The following is a 20716-nucleotide window of genomic DNA, read 5'->3' on the forward strand; positions in this document are numbered from 1 at the left end:
TACTTGAAGAACGGAGAAACGCATTACAACAGGATATTGTTGAAGCTTTGGTGTGCATCAAGGATTGGGATCATTCCAACCAACGCTTACATGATACAATCTCACCGGCAAGCCAAGAATGGATCAACGAATTTAATAGACTAACTTTTAATTTTCAAGACGATCCTTCTGCTTCAAATTAAATTTTATTATTGTAATTTGTAAATATTTATTTACTTTGTAATTTCTAATTTGTATAGTGTTACTGTAATCTTGTATAGACTTTGTAAGTTCGTCAAATTTATAATTTGTCCCACAATGATTGCACTCTTTTTTCCTTACCAAGTTTTTATCCCAATTGGGTTTTTCTTATTACGGTTTTTAATGAGGCAATCATGAATTACAAATTTAAAAATCAATAAAGAAATAAATTTTTTTATATAGTTCGTGTGTTCATTTCAAATTTTAAATTGTAATATATATATATATAATATAAAAATATAATATAAAAAATATTAAAATTTTCGGGCAGTTTGGTCGGGCAACGGGCAGCCAAAGGCTGGCCGATGCCCGTCTAAGGGGAAATTCGGGTCGGGTCGGGCAGCCTGAATTTTTGGGTAGTTCGGGCTCGGTAATCGGGTAAGAATTCAGACTTTTCGGTGGTGGCCCGTCTAAAGTTTCAGCACTGATTTTCATAAATTCATCATCCATATATTCATCAACATGAATGAAATATAAATATCCATAAATGTTAATGCCTACCCATCACATATATACATAATGACATATCGCATATTTAATATATTAATTTTGATTATCAAATAATCGGAGAATAAATTAATATCGTCTATAGACCGCTCTGATACCAATTGTTGGTTTCTGAATCGAATTTGGATGCGGAAGCGTGGGGTAAGCGGATCATGTATAACAAAAATTTTCATAAAACCTTTGAAATACTCTATAGATTATATTAGTTTATGCACGAATAAATTAATCACATTAATTTATTTATTAAGAACCAGATTAGGATCATACCTAGCGACCGATTAGGACGATAACTTCAGTTCTTTGACCTCGAACAATCATCACTCCATACTTTGTTTAGAAAACCCGAGCCTTCCTCCTCAATTCCTTGAATCTATAAAGACGTGTGTGTGGGTACACTTGAAACAAAACAGGTTAACAAAAACACTCAAGAATTTCCACGAACACCAACGCATGCATGACGTGAAATTTTTTTTTAGAGAAAAATTTTCCTCTCACAACACTTGCGAAACCGGCCATTCTATAAAATTAGGAGCAAAAAAAAATTGTGTCAAAAATTGTCTTACATTTTTCTACTATCTCCTTATTTATAAAATAATAGTTAGACTCCTAAAAGAAGTCTCATATTTATCTCCGAGATAAAGCTTATCAATTATCTCCCATTTGAATTTGGAACAAATTCTCCCTTTCTTTATCCACTAATGGCCAGCCAAGATAGGGGATTTTATTCCTGTGGTAGGCACCAAATACAGATAGGGAAGGAAGAGAAAATCATCATTTATCCTACAGTCCAATTTTGACTCAAATTTAAATTCCAATTTAAGTCAAACTTAAATTAATTGAATTCTAAATTGAACAACTTATCAAATAAGTTTGAATGGATAATTCTAGATGTGTTCAGACTATGTGTCCACACTATGTGTTCACATTGTGTATCGCGTTCACACTATGTGAACACCTTCACATAAGTGATCCAAAACTCAAATTTAAATTTAAATAATCATATTATTTAATTAATAATTAATTATCCTTGAGTGTTTAATTTTAGAATTCCGTAATTCTAAAATTCCTACTTTGGCGTTAGTGTCTTGTACAGTTACAAGGACGACGTGGGGACGCATGGACCTATAATTTTGAGCTCCAATAAAATTAATAATTAATTAAAGACTTTAATTAATTAATTAATCTTATTAATTTCAATAGTTACTCCACTATAAACTTGGAATTGCACTTTCATAATTATAGATATAAACTATTTCTAAACCGTGAAGTGTCCATATGATGTAGTCATTGCATATAGATCAATCTTCCATAGATAATTCATAATTAGAGCTAGGTAAAATCCTTTAACCTCTCTAATTACATCTTTATCCTTGAGTACCATTGATTCTCTAATGGCCAGTGATTCATAAAACACATTCATGAATCGGAGCTCCTACTGGTCCAAGTACCGAATCAACCCTCAAGAGAATTATTTATCTACTTCTTTCTCAAGAAGGAATGGATTTCATCTTGTATAATAACATTCTCTGCTACCTACTTCATATTGTCTCTAAAATACAAATAATATGATTCAGGATCTCAGAATCCTACCGAGTAAATGAAAAGACACAAATTCATAAATAAGAGTATGCTAAGAACTTAGGATTAAGATCATTCTATATATGACCATCGATATAGTCAATTAAAATTTCTATGCTTAACGGAAATTATTATAAATTCATATTGTGTCTGTGTCCTTATTCCACATAATCTCATTATGCGAAATACACTCACTCAATATCTCGCCATATTTATAGTGCGGATAATACCATTCCATTTTAAATGGGAATGACATGTATTGATAGTGTTTTAATTAAAGATTTCAAACTTTAATTAAATTCATTACAAACATTGTTTTTTATTATTATCCTTAAACATTATTTTTTCGTATATAACACTTATATACAATGTTTAAGATCACAAAAATAATCATGAAATTTTCATTAATATTCATAAAATATTCATAAATATATGCACATAAAATATATAATGAATAAACTCTTTTATTAAATAAATAATAAATATCATATTACATCTTATGTTTTTAGGATTTCCAACCGTTGCTAAACTACTCTATGTAGATCAACAACGTGGTTTTCCAGGAATGTTGGTGTTGGTTTCTCAAACTGGATTTTCAAAAAAAAATTGTGCGGAAGCGTGGTATCGACCAAAACACATAAATTAAAATTTAATGCGATCATTATTTCATGTTAATTTAATTAAGATATTAAAGAAAAGAATGAGGATTTTACTGTCGTTCGATTAGGACGTAAATCTTAAACTCCTCCAACACCGTCTTTAGCTCTTAAATTCCAAGAACACCACGGTTCTTTCTCAACATATCTCCGGATTAACGTGGACTCGAACGTGTGGGCGTTCTAATGGGTTTCTCAACACATGAGATTGATGAATAGGGAAGCCACCTATAGTTATCACTCACTTTTCTCAAAAGTATGTGATGACACTAAAGAAATTTTCGTTGGTTATTCTTTTGTTCTCTCGTTTTTCTTTTTTCTTTTTCTCTGGAAAAACCTTTTGTTCCCTCCTGTACGGCAAAAAAAAAAAAAAAAAAAACTATGAGAACTAATTTCTCTTCTTATTAGTTAATGTGCAGCCGCACATTCCCTTTTTCCTTATGGTGAGGAAACGTGCAACAGCACGTTTCCTCCCTCTTCTTTTTTTTTTTTTTTGAGGAAACGTGCACCTGCATGTTTCCTTTCTTTTATATATATATATATATATTTATATATATATATATACACATATTAACGAGAGGAGGGAGGAGATTCTCACTATTATAAAAGGTGATTAAATTCATCCATATTAATTGAAAACAATTTTAAATTAATTTTAATATCAATTAATCAAATTAATTAATATATGTGTATTTAGAATTCTTAATTCTAAATTAATAATCATAACCCAATATGATATATTCAGTTCACATTAATTTTATGGAGCCATTGAGAGGAACTATGGACATTATAATTTTAAGCTCCAATAATTTTAATAATTAATTAACACCTTAATTAATATATCAAAATTATTAATTCCAAATTACTCCACTATAAATTTGGAATTGCACTCTCAAAATAATAAAATAATTATGTTCACGGAATTTGTGTTGTCCATTGATATAGTCACTACATACGAATTAATCCTCTATAAACGGTTCATAATTAAAGCTAGGTATTTTCCGTTAACCTCTTTAATTATATCTTTCTCCATAAGTATCATTGATCCTCTAATGAATAATATATTTTATGATCCAATCATAAAATTGAGCGCTATTATTATTCAAGTCCCGAATCAACACTTATGGGAACCGTCTATCTACTTCATTATGAAGGAATGGATTTCATATTGTAAATTAATATTCCCGGCGATTTATTTTACTATGCTCCCAATATACCAAGACTTTGACACTATTCACTTGTGTCATTACTTAATATGTCAAAGAACATAATATCATAAATAGGAGTTTATTAATTACTCAGAATTAAGATTAATTCATATATGACCATCATTGATTAATATTGAATACTCTATTTAATAACGGAATTTATTAGAGATTCATAATTAACCGCATTCCGGTCCTATGTAATCATATTACATAAAATACTTTCATTCCAATAATCTCATTATTAACAATCTAGGATAAGATCGTTTCATTCAGAATGTAATGAACCGCATTGGTAATTTTAAATTAAAGATCCCAACTTTAATTTATAATTACGGACAAGTTTAAATTATTTATTGCAAACATTATCCTTTGCATATAACACTTATATACAATGTTTAAATTTACATCTAAAATAATCTAGGAATTTTGATATTTATAAAACATCACATGTATGCAAAATAATATTAAAAAAATTCCTCATTTCATTGATAATCAGCAAAATATTTACATCTTATTTGATTTATGGGCATATATCCCAACAATCTCCCACTTGCCCTAAAGCAAATGAGGCATGTCTCTAAGTCCCATACTTTCAAGATGTTTTTCAATTCCTTCAGAAATTCGCGAAGCCAGACAGCTTCCTTAGCTGCTTCACAAGCTGCTACATACTTAGCCTCCATCGTTGAGTCAGCAATACAAGATTGCTTGATACTCCTCCATATGATGGCTCCATTTGCCAAAGTGAACACTGCCCCTGAGGTGGACTTGCGAGAGTCCCTATCTGACTGAAAATCAAAATTTATATATCCAATAGGAATTAAATCCCTACCAGAGTATACAAGCATATGGTTTCTTGTCCTCCTCAAATATTTGAGTATGTGTTTGACTGCAACCCAATGATCTAATCCTGGGTTTGATTGGTATCTGCTGACCAACCCTACTACATAGCATATGTCAGGTCTAATACATAGCATTGCATACATCAGGCTACCAACTGCCGATGCATAGGAAACTCGTCTCATATCCTCTTCCTCTTGAGGTGTCTTTGGACACTACTCCTTGGAGAGATAAACTCCATGTCGAGAAGGTAAATTTCCTTTCTTGGAGTTTTGTATCGAAAACCTGACAAGCACCTTGTCAATATACGATGCCTGAGACAATGCCAAAAGCCTATTCTTACGATTCTGGATAATTTGGATCCCAAGAACGTAGTTAGCTTCTCCCAAATCCTTCATTTGGAATTGGCTGCCTAGCTAGTTCTTTACTTTGGATAACGATTCTACATCATTCCCAATGAGCAGAATGTCATCTACGTAAAGAACCAAAAAGACCACTTTATCTCCTTGAATTTGCTTGTAGACACAAGGTTCACCAAGATTTTGTTCAAAGCCATAAGATTTTATAGCTTCGTTAAATATGATGTTCCAAGATCTAGATGCTTGCTTTAGTCCATAAATGGACCTATGTAATTTGCAAACTTTCTGCTCTTGGCCTTCTACCATGAAACCCTCTGGTTGGACCATATGAATGGTCTCTTCAAGATGGCCGTTCAGAAACGCCGTCTTGACATCCATTTGTCATATCTCATAGTCATAATGAGTAGTAATGGATAAGAGTATGCGGATGGACTTTAGCATGGCTACAGGGAAAAAAGTATCCTCATAGTCTACTCCTTCCTTTTGGGTAAAATCCTTTGCAACCAATCTTGCTTTGAACGTTTCAACTTTTCCATCAGCTCCTCTCTTTCTCTTATAGATCCATTTGCAACCAATAGGCTTAACGCCTTCTGGTAGGTCTACAAGCTCCCAGACAGAATTGGAGTCATAGACTCCATTTCAAGTTTCATGGCTTCTTGCCATTTTTCTTGGTCAATATTATCCATTGCCATCCTGTATGACAATGGATCCTCTTCACTGCCATCGGTGACTGCAACATTTGCTTCTCCATTTTCACGATAGCGGGTTGGCAATCTTATTTCCCTCCCACTGCGTCGTGGTGGCGGTGGTGTTTGATCATGGTCAGTGGTCTCCCTTCTTTGTCATCCAACAACTATTATCGGCATGGGGCTAATCTGATCAGCCAGCAACTCTTCCAGAACTATCTTGCTTCTGGGCTTGAAATGTGCCATATAGTTATGCTCAAGAAACGTAGTGTTTGTTGATACAAATACTTTGTTATCCTGAGGACTATAAATCATACCTCCTCTTGTTCCTTTTGGATAACCCACAAATATGCAGTCTTTCGAGCAATGTTCTAACTTCCCAGTCTTTTCCTTCAACACATGTGCTGGGCACCCCCATATGCGAATGTGTCTCAAACTAGGTTTGTGACCATTCCACAACTCTAGGGATGTTATGGGGATTGACTTAGATGGAACTAAGTTCAGAATGTATACTGCTGTTTGCAATGCATATCCCCAAAATGAAGTGGGTAAAGAAGAATAACTTAACATTGATCTCATCATGTCAAGTAAGGTGCGGTTTCTTCTTTCAACTACACCATTTTGTTGTGGTGTGCCAGGTGCAGTGAGTTGAGCTATTATTCAATTTTCAATCAAATGGTCTTTGAATTCATAATTCAAGTACTCTCCTCCTCGATCCGATCGAAGAGTTTTGATTGATTTACCGAGTTACTTTTCAGCTTCGGCACAGAATTCTTTGAACTTTTCAAAGGTTTCAGATTTCTTTTACATCAGGTATGCATATCCGAATCTCAAATGATCATCAATAAATGTGACAAAGTATTCATAGCCTCTCATTGCTTTGACATTCAAAGGACCACATACATCGGTATGTATGATTTTAAGGGGTGTATTTGCTTTTTCACCCTTTGCTGAAAATGGCATTTTGGTCATTTTTCCTTCTAGACAGGATTCACAAACCGGTAGAGTGCCAACCTTTAGCTCTCTCAAAGGACCATTCTTTGCTAGTCTTTCAATTCTATCTATGTTTATATGACCTAGCCTTAAATGCCACAAGTATGTTTCATTTTCGTTAGAAACCTTTCTTCTTTGGTTCAGCGACTTTGAACATTTCAGTTTGTAGCATTTCGTTGAATATGGTTTTAATAAAGTAAAGACCATCATCAACAAAACTAGAATAAATATGAATTCCATTCTTAGATAAAGATACAAAGTCAATATCAAAAGAAACTGAAACAAATTGTTCATGCAACCTAGAAACCGAAAGCAAATTCTGTTTGAAATTCAGAATAAAATAAACATTATCTAACAATAAATATTTATTATTTGCAAAAGACAGTCGCACTGTCCCTACTGCCGTCGCTGAGATCCTTGCCCTATTGTCCACTCTCATTTGGAAAGATCCCTCTTCAAGATCCGTGGACGTTTCCAGCATCTGTAAAGAAGTACAAACATGATTAGATGCCCCTGAATCAACTATCCAGGCAGAGAAGTCATTCTCAACTAAACATGTTTCCATGACCAGTAAAACTGATTTACCTTGCTTCTTCACTTTCAGCTCATCGAGGTACCTTTTGTAGTTCCTCTTTCAATGGCCGTCCTGGTTACAATGGAAACACTTTCCCTTAGACTTTGGAGCAGCCTTGTTTTGCTTGTTCTTCTGGATCTACTTCTTCCCTTTGCCCTTATTGTCCCCCTAATTCTTCTTCTTCTTATTCTTTGATGAAGAAGGCCTTCCCTCAGCTGCGTTGGCTTCAGCAATGTTTGCCTTGCCTCTCTTATCACCTATAAGGGACTCAAATTGTTGCAGCTCATTCAGGAGCTCAGTCAAGTTATCATTCTTTTGGTTCATCAGATAACTTGTCCTGAATGGAAGAAAATCAAGAGAAAGTGTCTCCAATATCATGCCAACCTGGGTCTTCTCATCAATCTGAGACCCATTAATTACAGCCTCATTTAGATGATTAATCATCTTAAGAACATGCTCATGCATAGAAGAACCATTCTTCATACAACCGTTCATAACAGCTTTGACAGCAACGTGTCGGGCTGAATCAAATGGATGTCCAAACATCCTCTGAGGAGAGTTCATGATCTCTCTAGCAATCGCATGGCCTTCGTGCTGAGTTGTCAGCACTTCATTTATTGCTGCTAACAGGTGACAATGGGCCTTGTTATTGGCGTTGATCCAGCGATCATAGCGCTCGGTCAAAGCCCTGGCAGCATTGGCCAGAGGCACTGGAGGACAATCCTCCTTAAGGATAAAATGGTACTTTTCATAGATCAAGAGGATATTCATGTTGCTTTTCCATTTGACAAAGTTTTCACCATTCAAAATTTGGGAAGCGAGAAGTGCGAAAATAGGATTTGACATTTTTGCTGAAATTAAGGAATTTAACTCAATCAACATTTTGCATAAATATCACTACTAAATTTAAGGCATATATAAATATGATGCATGAATGCACATGTTAAATACACAAATACATGTTTAATTGCCTAAGGAATTTTAATCACCACAATTAAGTGCCGCCGTAAGGTAGGTCAAATAATTGCTAATTAAAATGAGACTATCTCAATTAATAAATATTATCTAAAATATCTCATACTTCTAATATTTATTAATTTCCTTTTATTTAGGTCAAGAAAATAATTGACCAATTTAATTATCTCTTTATGAGTGTAACCCACCGCTTCAGATCTTTTAGACTTAACTTAGAAGTTGCCGATGTAGGGTAGGTCAATTCTAAAATACATCTTAGAGATCCTATCTCTTTGGAAGTCAACCTTGTTGTTATAATTAATGAATACCCTCCGTAGGGAGGATGAAATCAAAGCGTCTCGGGGCCTCATTAATTACTCAATAGTGGAGACCTATAGGTTATATTGTCATACTACCCGTTCCCACTCATTATTTACAAATGGTGTATTTATTTTATAAAACAACTCTTGCTTTATACTTCTCAGTGAATTTAAACAATTTAAGTCAGTGATTTCTCTTCTCATTAGTTAATGTGCAGCCGCACATTCCCTTTTTACTCATGGTGAGGAAATGTGCAACAGCACGTTTCCTCCCATTTCTTTTTTTTTTGAGGAAACGTGCACCTGCACATAGGGCCGGCAATTTCGGACACGACACGATGAAATGATATGAAAACGACACGAGATATATGGGTTTAGACCACACGATTATTAATTGGGTCGTTAACGGGCTAGCACGAATAACATGAAAATAAATGGGCTGGATTCGTGCCAGCCCATTTAACACGCTAAACCTGTTTAGTTATACGGGCCATTATCGGGCTGACACGGTCCACCCCGTTTATTAAGCCCATATATATATATTTGGTTTTTAGAGCGTAGTTGGGCATTCAACCTTAAGGCTCAAATAAGACATTTTCCTATATTTATTTTATGTTTTATGCACTTAAACATTCAAATGATTGGTTATGTTTTCAAACTTATTTAAATGTACTTGGTTATGTTTTCAAACTTCTTTGGATATTTGGTTTTGAAACATATATACTTGATAATCTCATAGTATCATATATATGTGTGTTTGATATTTGGATATTTTAATGTGTGTTGGCTATTATGCATGATTGTAACAATAAGTGATATTAAGTAGTCAATTAATATAGTTTTGAATACAATATAAAATTCCACTATTTTTGATAGTTGGTCATAAACGGGTCATAAGCATGTTTTTTTCGTGTCGGCCCATCACGGCACGTTTAGTAATCGTGTTCGCGTGTCGTGTCGTGTTAACCGTGTTATTAACGTTCTGTGTTCGTGTTTGGGTTTCTGACACGTTTATTAATCGTGTCGTGTTCGTGTTCACTATAATCGTGTCATACCGTAATCGTGCCGGCCCGAACACGACATGCAAACACGAATTGCCAGCTCTACCTGCACGTTTCCTTTCTTATATATATATATATACACATATTAACGAGAGGAGAGAGGAGATTCTCACCTATTATAAAAGGTGATTAAATTCATCCATATTAATTTAAAACAATTTTAAATTAATTTTAATATCAATTAATCAAATTAATTAATATATGTGTATTTAGAATTCTCAATTCTAAATTAATAATCATAACCCAATATGATATATTCAGTTCACATTAATTTTATGGAGCCATTGAGAGGAACTATGGACATTAGAATTTTAAGTTCCAATAATTTTGACAATTAATTAACACCTTAATTAATATATCAAAATTAGTAATTCCAAATTACTCCACTATAAATTTGGAATTGCACTCTTAAAATAATAAAACAATTATGTTCACAGAATTTGTGTTGTCCATTGATATAGTCACTACATACGAATTAATCCTCCATAAACAGTTCATGATTAAAGCTAGGTATTTTCCGTTAACCTCTTTAATTATATCTTTCTCCATAAGTACCATTGATCCTCTAATGAATAATATATTTTATGATCCAATCATAAAATTGAGTGCTATTATTATTCAAGTCCCGAATCAACACTTATGGGAACCGTCCATCTACTTCATTATAAAGGAATGGATTTCATATTGTAAATTAATATTCCCGGCTATTTATTTTACTATGCTCCCAATATACTAAGACTTTGACACTATTCACATGTGTCATTACTCAATATGTCAAAGAACATAATATAATAAATAGGAGTTTATTAATTACTCAGAATTAAGATTAATTCATATATGACTAGCATTGATTAATATTGAATACTCTATTTAATAACGGAATTTATTAGAGATTCATAATTAATCGCGTTCCGGTCCTATGTAATCATATTACATAAAATGCTTTCATTCCAATAATCTCATTATTAACAATCTAGGATAAGATCGTTTCATTCAGAATGTAATGAACCGCATTGGTAATTTTAAATTAAAGATCCCAACTTTAATTTATAATTACGGACAAGTTTAGATTATTTTATTTCAAACATTATCCTCTGCATATAACACTTATATACAATGTTTAAAGTTACATCTAAAATAATCTAGGGATTTTGATATTTATAAAACATCACATGTATGCAAAATAATATTGAAAAAATTCCTCATTTCATTGATAATCAGCAAAATATTTACATCTTATTTGATTTATGGGCATATATCCCAACAGTTGGGTAGTCTAGATTGTATGCATTTGAAGTGGAAAACTTGTCCAACAGCATGGGTCGGACAATACGCAGGTCGTAGTGGATCACCAACTATTATTCTCGAAACTGTAGCAGATTATGATCTTTGGATATGACACGCATATTTTGGTATGCCGGGCACCAACAATGATATCAATGTGTTGGATTCATCACATCTTTTTTCCAATCTCGCTTGAGGTATTGCCCCTCCCACTCATTATACTATTCAAGGAGAAGAATATAATATGGGTTATTATTTAGCTGATAGCATTGTTGATGGCTAAATTCCGTCAACACCGGGTTACCCGCTGGTATCCCGTTGGGTTACCGGCTGGAAATTAACTGTATATTTAAAATCAGGCTGTGAAGTGTTTGTTGTATTTTTGGGGGCGTGAATGTAACGCTTGAATCAGGGGACACACGAGATTTATAGTGGTTCACTCTGTTAATGAAGAGCTACATCCACTTGTGTATGATATTTCTCTTTGGACTTTTACAATTTACATGTATGTATATTCTCTCTTTTATTCAATACTCGAGAAATCCCTCCTTTCGTGTATGGGGCTTTGCCCCTTGTATAGCTCAAGCTTCCTTCGTGGGTGGTTTTTCTTCGTAAGTAAAAGTACTCGAGTGGCCTACATTTCTAGGCCTAGACTGTAGCCCACTAATCACCTTTTGGACTGTTCACTCAGCCAATTGGTCTTCCATTACGGCTATGTGGATTCCTGTAATCCTCCACTGCCCACTGTAGGGCGGTTTAGAGGATTGCAATTAATGCCCGTACTGCAGACGTATCTCATCCCTAGACACAACTTGTGATGTCAGGCTCCTTTCTGAAGAGCATTCCCCTCGTCGTCTGTGCTGCGTAGACGCTATGTCCTTCCTGGCAGTCGACCCTTTCTAGAAGAACTGTTGCCATAAGTCTGGTTGATGCCCTAAGTTGGGCCTTTCTTTGCAACGTAGAGGGGAAGCGAGCTTCAAGCGTCGAGGGTTGTCACCTTTTGAGGGAAAGTAGGGCCACGTGTCACGCTATCATCGTTCCACATGTCACCTATATTTTTCCACACAACAGCTGCCCCCCAGGTCGAGGGTTTCCTTTAGACAGCCTCGAGCTAGGTTCGGGTGTTTTTTTGTGCCTCGGGTGTGGGAACCTAATTCTGAGCCTTCTTTCGTAATGATAGTCTTGATGCTTTGCCTTTCCTCGAGGAACGTAACCGTCGCATCGGTCATTTTACCAGGTTGACGTAAGGCTTTATTTTGGAAAGGTGAATACGAGCCCTTGGATCGTGCCCCTTCATCTTCCCACCCTTGTTTTTTGCCGTCAAATCTGGGCAAAATGCCCCTGCCGTTGGATTTTATGAACTTTATCTGACGGTCAGGGGTCGAGGGCTCGTTTCCCTTTAAATACCCCTCGAACCGAAGCCATTTTTTCCAAAAACTTCTTGAACTACCGTTACTCTACCTGAGTTCTTTCTTGTTGATTTCGACTTGTATCCCTTGCTCTTCTTAGTGCCTCGTGAAGCTATCTCAGAACCCGACTTTGCCCAGATTCTGACTCACCGGTAAGCTTGACGATTGCTCGTTCATATTGTTTAATAACTTTACTGGCTTTCTTATTGAACCATACGCATGTTAATATGTGAAATGTAGAGGATAGAGACTTTACCATATGCTTTGTTTGACCCACGTAGGATAGTTTTTCTGATTTCTGGTTGGTTGTGGTCTCTGACTCCTAGGTTCTAATGAACCTCAGTTGTTCATAAACATTCATCATTACCATTTTTATATGAATGGTCGACGTTATGTCAAGAGACGCCAGTGGTAATTGAGCAATCGTCATTTTAGAATGGTCATCGTTTACTCCTCCCTCTCGACTTAGGATTAACTTAGCTCCTTGTCTTTTTTACCACCAGAAAAATGGCCTCAAACCCCACCCGTCGAGAAGACCCGTTCATCGTACGACTAGACTCCCCTTCTGTGGTGGAGATTTCGTGGTCATCTTCCCCATCAGACGGTGACTCAATATTGAGTGAAATTGAAGAATTCATAGGCGGACCAAGCGAGGGTTTCGGTGATGAGTTTGACAGCGTCGACCGTATGATGGAAGAAGAAGTTAATAAGATTCCTTTCACGGGAGGCAGTGTATGTGGGGTCACTGCTTCAGTGGTGGTTGCCCCCTTGGCTGCTACGAGCAGAGACCCAGACATGCCATTTTTTACTGTCGATGTCGTGACATCGAGGGTCTGAAATAAAGACATTATTTGGGCTGTTAAAGAAGGTTGGATCGACGGGAGGTGGTTTGAGTACCTCCTCCCATATGTACATTGTAGGACCAGCATGCCTCCTACCGGGTATCTCCCCGTGTATACTCGGGCTGTTACGGCGGGGATGACCTTACCCGTTCATCCCTTCGTTAAAGACTACTGCCATTTTTATGGTATCTCTCCTGCCCTATTGGCGCCAAATTTTTGGTATTGTTTTGCTGGCACCTGGGTTTTTTTGGAGTCAGCGGTTTGATATGGACCTACTGCTGGATGAATTTATGTTTATGTACAGATTATGCCACGTCGCCAAATGCGAGGGGTGGTATTTTTTGAGTGGGCATGGGCGATCCAAGCCTAGGCTTGGTACGTTGATACGAGGTATTCCCTCGTCGTCACATGGGTGGAAACCCATGTTTTTCATCATACGGGGGCCTTTTAATTTTCACCCCGACGACCGTATGCCCCGCCGAAGGAAGGTGCAAACGTCATTTGGGATATGGGTGAGAATTTGACACTTCATTTCTATCCCTTTCCCTCTCTTATCTTCTCTTCCTTTTTTTTATGCCGATAGTTCTTTTATCCTTCAGTCAGCCACGATCGACCGAAGTTTGCTAGGAACAGATTGGCGAGGGTTGAAAAGGCCTTTTTATACTCAGAGAAGGCTCACCATATCTACACCCTCCTGACCGAGTCCAACCTTAGAGAGGCAGGGTTGATTCTTGACCTTTCAGACCCTTCTGATCTTCCCACCGTCTGTGAATATTTTCATCTAAGCGATGAAGGTAAACTCCTGGGCTCGACGTTTCCTTTAATCTTATTCGGCGTAACTGTGCGTTGACTGTATTTTGACTGGTCATTTGTATAGAAATGGCTTCTTTGAGGATTTAGCTCCCAGACAACCAGCAGCCTCAGCCCGGCCCACAGCCTCAATCCAAAGGAAAAGAGAAAGCCATCACCTCTTCCCCGGCGCCGAAGAGAAGGAAAACCGCAGAAGTTTCTTCGGGGTCAGGGGTGGAAGCTCATGTGCCCAAAAAGGGGCGCAAAGAAAAGGTGCCGGTGACCGAGACTTGGACGCCAGTAGTTCCAATCCCTGACGTTGCTGGTATTCCTTCAGCGCCTAGGGAACGCATGCTTATGCCGGGGGCAAAAATCATGGATTCCAACTTCCAAGTCCCAGATATTTCTGACGTCGAGATTGGGGCCATGCTGAAGCTTCCTCCCCGTTTCTCCCTCATCTTCTAGGCCTTGTACGAATCATTCCTTGAGCGGCACTGGATCTCTGCCACTCAGTCTTCTCTGGTGGATCGTTCGTGCAAGCAGATTTCCTTCCAGATTCATGTAAGTTTCGACCGTGCTTTTTTCATTTTTTAGATTCGTCCTTCGCATCTTTATTTTCTGACTCCCAATTTCTCAGGGCCTAGTCCTTGCCATTCTCAATCTTATTGATCTAGTCAAGGTTGAGGAATGTGGTAAGGAGATGGACAGCCTGGAAGCCAAGCTTACATCTCTTCTCAATGCTGCCAAGGAAAAGTGCTCGTCTGCCGTCGAGGAGTGGGACGTGGCCATGGCCAAGCTGGCGAGTTTGGAAGGGGAACTGGCCAAGCTACCAAGTCTTGAAAATGAGTTGGCCAGTATGAAGGCTGCGATTGAAGATCTTACAAAATGGGCGGAAGCTTCTGAGAAGAAATCGGCCGAAGCTACTGAGGCCGTGAAGAAGTACTTTACCGAGGGAAAAGCTGAAGGGAAGAAGGAAGCTGAAGCCGAGGCCTCAGCAATGCTCGATGCCAAGCATGCAGAGATTATTGAGGAGTTCAAGGCTTCCTCGGATCTCATCGACATTCGCACCAAGGACTTTCAGTCTGCCGGACAGCAAATTGTCGATCTGGTCAAACAAGAGCATCCTGAGTGGAATTTGACCTTCCTTTATATTCCTCCTCCTTTTGCTGATGATGGCATTTCTTCTCCACTTGGTGATGGTGATGACTCGGTGGCTGGCGATGATGCTTAGGGTTTTTCTTTCTTTTTTGTAATGCTATATGTTTATACATTTTATATAATATTGGAATTTTCTTTCATTTTATTCATTTTTGAAGATAGATTTCATAATTGTTCGTCGCTTTCCTCACCCCTTGGGGTCGTCGTCTTAGAAAATTATGTAAAATTTTCTAAGTGTTCGCCTCTCCTTCTTGGAGGAGACGACGTTAACTTTTACCCCTTGGGGTCGTCGTTTTTAGAAAATTCCATAAAATTTTCTAAGTGTTCGCCTCTCTTCCTTGGACGAGATGACGTTAACTTTTACCCTTTGGGGTCGTCGTCTTAGAAAATTCCGTAGAATTTTGCTAAGTGTTTGCCTCTCCTCCTTGGAGGAGACGACGTTAACTTTTACCCCTTGGGGTCGTCATTTTTAGAAAATTCCGTAAAATTTCTAAGTGTTCGCCTCTCTTCCAAGGAGGAGACGAAGTTAATTTTTACCCCTTGGGGTCATCGTCTTCTAATGATCCATAGATCCCCCACTGCCCCTCATGTCTGTTTAATATACCTTAGTTTTTTAAGCAGACATGTTATTAAGGGGCAAATTTCTTTCTTATTTTTGAACAATATTTCTTCAAACTAATCAATTTATTTAAATTGCCCAAAAATATAATTAAGTTGCGTAAGAATTACATACACTATTGGTAGTACAGCCTTAGCTGTTCTGCATTCCATGGATGTTGAATTCGTTTGCCGGTGAGGCTTTCCAAAGAGTAAGTGCCGGGACGCAACACTTCTCTTATCCGGTAGGGTCCTTCCCAAGTTGGGCCCAAAGGACCAATATTTTTGGGTTTCGTACTCTGCGTCACCCTTTTCAATACTAGGTCTCCTGGGGCAGACCTTCTTTGTTTAACTTTCTTGTTGTAATACCGTGCTGCCCTTTGCTGATAGGCGGCAAGGCGTAGTTGGGAGTCAAGTCTTTTTTCTTCTAACAGGTCGAGTTCTCCATTCATGGCTTCTGCATTACCGTCGTCGCTGTAGGCAACAGTTCTTAAAGTCAGCGTCTCAATTTCGACGGGGAGTACCGCCTCGACGCCATATGCCATGGAGAAGGGTGTTTCACCCGTGGTGGTTCAGCTTGTCGTTCTATATGCCCACAGGGCCTTCGAAAGTTCTTTTGCCCATCTCCCCTTTAAGTCGTCGAGCCTCTTCTTTAAGGTATACTTCAATATTTTGTTGACAGCCTCGACTTGACCATTGGATTGTGGATGTATTGGCCCCGAGAAGTCCTTTTGAATGCCTAAGTTGTCACAGAACTTGCGTGTTGACGCATTATTGAATTGTCTTCCATTGTCAAATACTATTGAGTGCGGGACCCTAAATCTGCATACAATGTTGTTCCATATGAAGTTGGTGCAAACTACTTCTGTGGTCGTACTTAGAGCCTTTGCCTCTGCCCATTTAGTGTAGTAGTCTACTGCTACGATGGTGAACTTAAAGCCTCCCGGGGCGAGGTGTAAGGGCCCGATCAAGTCGACTCCCCATTTGGCAAAGGTCCATGGACTGAGAATGGGGGGGTTAGGTTTTCTGGGGGTGCTCTAGGGATTGTGGCATATCTTTGGCATTTATCGTAGCGTCGAGCGTATTGGAACGCATCTTTTTTAAGCATAGGCCAATAGTACCCCTGCCTCAGAACCTTAAGAGCTAAGACTGCCCCCCAATATGAAAACCGCATACTCCTTCATGGATTTCCCGGAGGACTTTCTGGGCTTCGTTATCATTTAGGCACCGCTGCAAAGGCGTGGAATAGCCTCGTCGGTAAAGTAAACCGTCGTACAATAGGTTCCAAGTGGCTTTATACCTGATTCGTCTGGCCTCGTCTTTATCACTCGACAACTTTGCATTCGTTAGATATTGGATAAGTGGCGTCATCTAACCCTCATCCGTTTGGATGGTCAAGGCCTCAATTTTTTCCTCAATGGTCGGCCGCTTAAGTTCTTCGTCAAGAGAAATACGCCGAGTTACCCACTGGTATCCCGTTGGGTTACCGGCTGGAAATTAACTGTATATTTAAAATCAGGCTGTGAAGTGTTTGTTGTATTTTTTGGAGCGTGAGTGTAACTGATGAGTGAGATTTAACTCATTTATTTAATGTCCTAACATTGAATAATTGCTTCTATCTTCAAGTTTTTTAGGTTGTTTTAATATGTTTGTGAGTGATTCAGGTAAACAAAGGAGAATTGGATCACTTGGAAGAAAAACATCAAAAGGAGCCCGAAACCATCGCGCGCCCGCGCACCCACATCAGGGACTCCAGCACGCGCCCGCGCGCCCACATCAGGGACAAGCGCGTGCCCGCGTGCCCACATCATGGCCCCCTAGCGCGCCCGCGCCACTTGAGGCACGCGCCCGCGCGCTAGGCGTGTTCCACCAACTTTAGGCACGCACCCGCGCGCCGTTCCTCCAACCGATGCGCGCGCCCGCGCGCTCTGAGGGCTTTGGTTAGCTGAGGCTCGGTGCATATAGAATTTGGCCGGGCAAAAATGATGGAGGGCTGAAGGGAGTTTTGGGGAGACAAGATAGACAAAGGAAAAACCCTAGTTTTTAGGGGGGCAGCAGACAGAGAGGAGAAAACCCTAGTTTTTCTAGGGAATCAGAGGATGTTCTTGGAGATTGGAAGCTGGACTACACTAAGTTTTATTTTTCTTCCTCTCCCTTTCTCTTATTCTTAGACTTAGTATTTTCTCTATTTTTGCGGATTTATCATGTATTTTCAGATTTGTTTAATCTTGAATATATTTGAGTTTACATTGATGGGTGGCTAGATTCTTATGCTAGGGGACTTGATGCAACCTTGCTACGATTATGCTATGAATATTTGATGCTGTTTGATGTTTTTCATGCCCAAACATTTGTGCTCTTCTTTGTTTAATGCTTTAATAAATTGAAAGATTGATTAGAAGATTTAGATATGTGGATTTAGGCTTGAGAGAGTCACTTGCACATGTTGGGATTTGTTGAACACAGCCTAGTGAGTATTGGAGTCGAGAGATGAATATGAGCTAGGTAATCACAAATGAATTAGAGCTTAATGAATGCACAATTAACTTAATTAATAGGGATATTAATTAGGTGATTTTGCATATATTTGACTCGGCACTCGAGAGAGGGAGTTGGATTATTTTAGGAAATTTATGATTAATGTTTGGCTTGAGAGAAATCAATAGCATTAAAAAAGGATTAGAATAATTAGGCAAGGTGAAATCAAGGACCCTAGCTACCTTATCATTAGAGCTCCCTTCGATCCCAAAAGTTTCTTCCATTGTTTAATTTGCTCGTCTAATTAGTTTAGCATTTTATTTTTTGTTTTGATTGATCTCATTCTCATGATTGGACTTGTCTAGATAAAACTGGGTTATTCTAGTTGTGATACTTAGCTAGATTTTAGGAACACAATCCTCGTGGGACACGACACTCACTCACTACTTTATTATTTGTCGACCTCGTGCACTTGCGAGTAGAAAATAGGTGTTATTTTCGCACCAATCAAGTTTTTACTGCACATCCCAAACAGGGATTTCCCACGTTGAAAAACCAAGTCCCACACACAACAGTCTCTTAGGCTTTTTATCGAACATGTAAGGTGCATAAACTGAAATTTCTAAGCCTAATTCTCAAATTTCATCAACACTTCCCAAGAATGCTACTGACTTGCATCAAGGAAAATGCGTACCTTGGTCGGATTGTGTTGGAGCCTTAGAACCCTTGGAACACTTTGGAAAACTCCTCCAATTTTGTTGCACAAATTCCGGTGTCGGAGGCTCTACGGTGGCTGCCGGATGTGGCACAATGGTGGCCAGAGGTGTGCTTGAAAGAGAGATGAGTTGTGGTGGTTTGAGAGAGATGAGGGAAGGTGAGAGATGAGGGAAAGAAAAAAAAATTTGGAGAAGGAGAGATGAGGTAGGGGGATGGAGAGAATAACCCTTCTGGAATGAACAAATTTTTTTTTCACGGGGGCGCGCGGGCGCGCGCCTCCTTCTGGAGTTTGAGTCGACGCGCGGGCGCGCGCCTGGAGTCGCGCGGGTGCGCGCCTGCTTCTGGGCTTTCCGTCCTCTGCGCGGTCGCGTGGGCGCGCGCCTTCTTCTGGAACTTCAGCGTTGGCAGACGCGCGGGCGCGCGCCTGCTCCTGGACTTTAGCATTGTGCGGGCGTGCGCTTGCTCCTGAACTCCTTACTCCTTCAAGATGACAATTGAAAAGATGAAGAAAATAAAAATAAAAATAAAGATAAAAGTAAAAATAAAATAAATAAATAAAAGACTTGGGTTGCCTCCCAAGAAGCGCTTGATTTAACGTCTCTAGCTAGACGTGGTGATGCTTCCACTCAATTTGGGTCTGCAAGAGAGATGCTAACAACTTTCCGCTCTTCTCCTCCATGGTAATGCTTCAACCTTTGCCCGTTCACGCAAAAAGTTTGCCCATCACCTCCTAGAAGTTCAACTGCACCAAATGGGAATACTTGCTTGATTTCAAAGGGTCCGGACCATCTCGATCTCAATTTTCCCGGAAAGAGTTTCAACCGGGAATTGAAAAGCAATACTTTTTGCCCTAGAAAGAATTATTTCCTTAAGATTTTCTGATCGTGCCACTTCTTGGTGCACTCTTTGTATAGCCTTGCATTCTCATAGACCTCATTCCGAAATTCCTCAAGTTCATTTAGTTGGAGTAGGCGCTGCTCACCGGAAGCGTTCAAGTCAAAATTCAACTTCTTGATTGCCCAAAACGCTTTGTGCTCAAGCTCCACAGGTAGATGGCCAGGCTTCCCGAACACCAACCGATAGGGTGACATTCCGATTGGTGTTTTGAAAGCTATCCTATACGCCCATAAAGCATTATCCAGCTTTGTTGACCAATCCTTACGGTTAGTGTTCACTGTCTTCTCCAAAATGAGCTTGACTTCCCGGTTAGAAACTTTCGCTTGACCATTGGTTTGTGGATGGTAAGCTAGGGCGATCTTGTGCCTTACTCCATACTTGGCCAACAACACATTGAACACCTTGTTGCAAAAATGCGTCCCTTCATCGCTTATGATAGCTCGGGGGGTACCGAACCTTGTGAAGATGTTCTTCTGCAAAAATTTCACAACCACCCGGGCTTCATTTGTTGGAGTGGCAATAGCTTCCACCCACTTAGAGACATAATCCACCGCCAAGAGAATGTAAAGCTG

At 38.7% G+C, this 20716-nt stretch overlaps 1 protein-coding gene across 1 annotated transcript; it reads right to left on the reverse strand.

The window, feature by feature from the left end:
* Positions 1–7806: 7806 nt before the first annotated feature.
* Positions 7807–8484, reverse strand: LOC112095346. Its single transcript, XM_024177134.1, has one exon. It carries the CDS (start codon positions 8482–8484, stop codon positions 7807–7809), a length of 678 nt encoding a protein of 225 aa, XP_024032902.1.
* Between the last annotated feature and the right edge of the window lie 12232 nt (positions 8485–20716).

Source organism: Morus notabilis, unplaced genomic scaffold (assembly GCF_000414095.1).
Source record: "Morus notabilis unplaced genomic scaffold, ASM41409v2 Scaffold184, whole genome shotgun sequence".
Classification (NCBI taxonomy): Eukaryota; Viridiplantae; Streptophyta; class Magnoliopsida; order Rosales; family Moraceae; genus Morus; species Morus notabilis.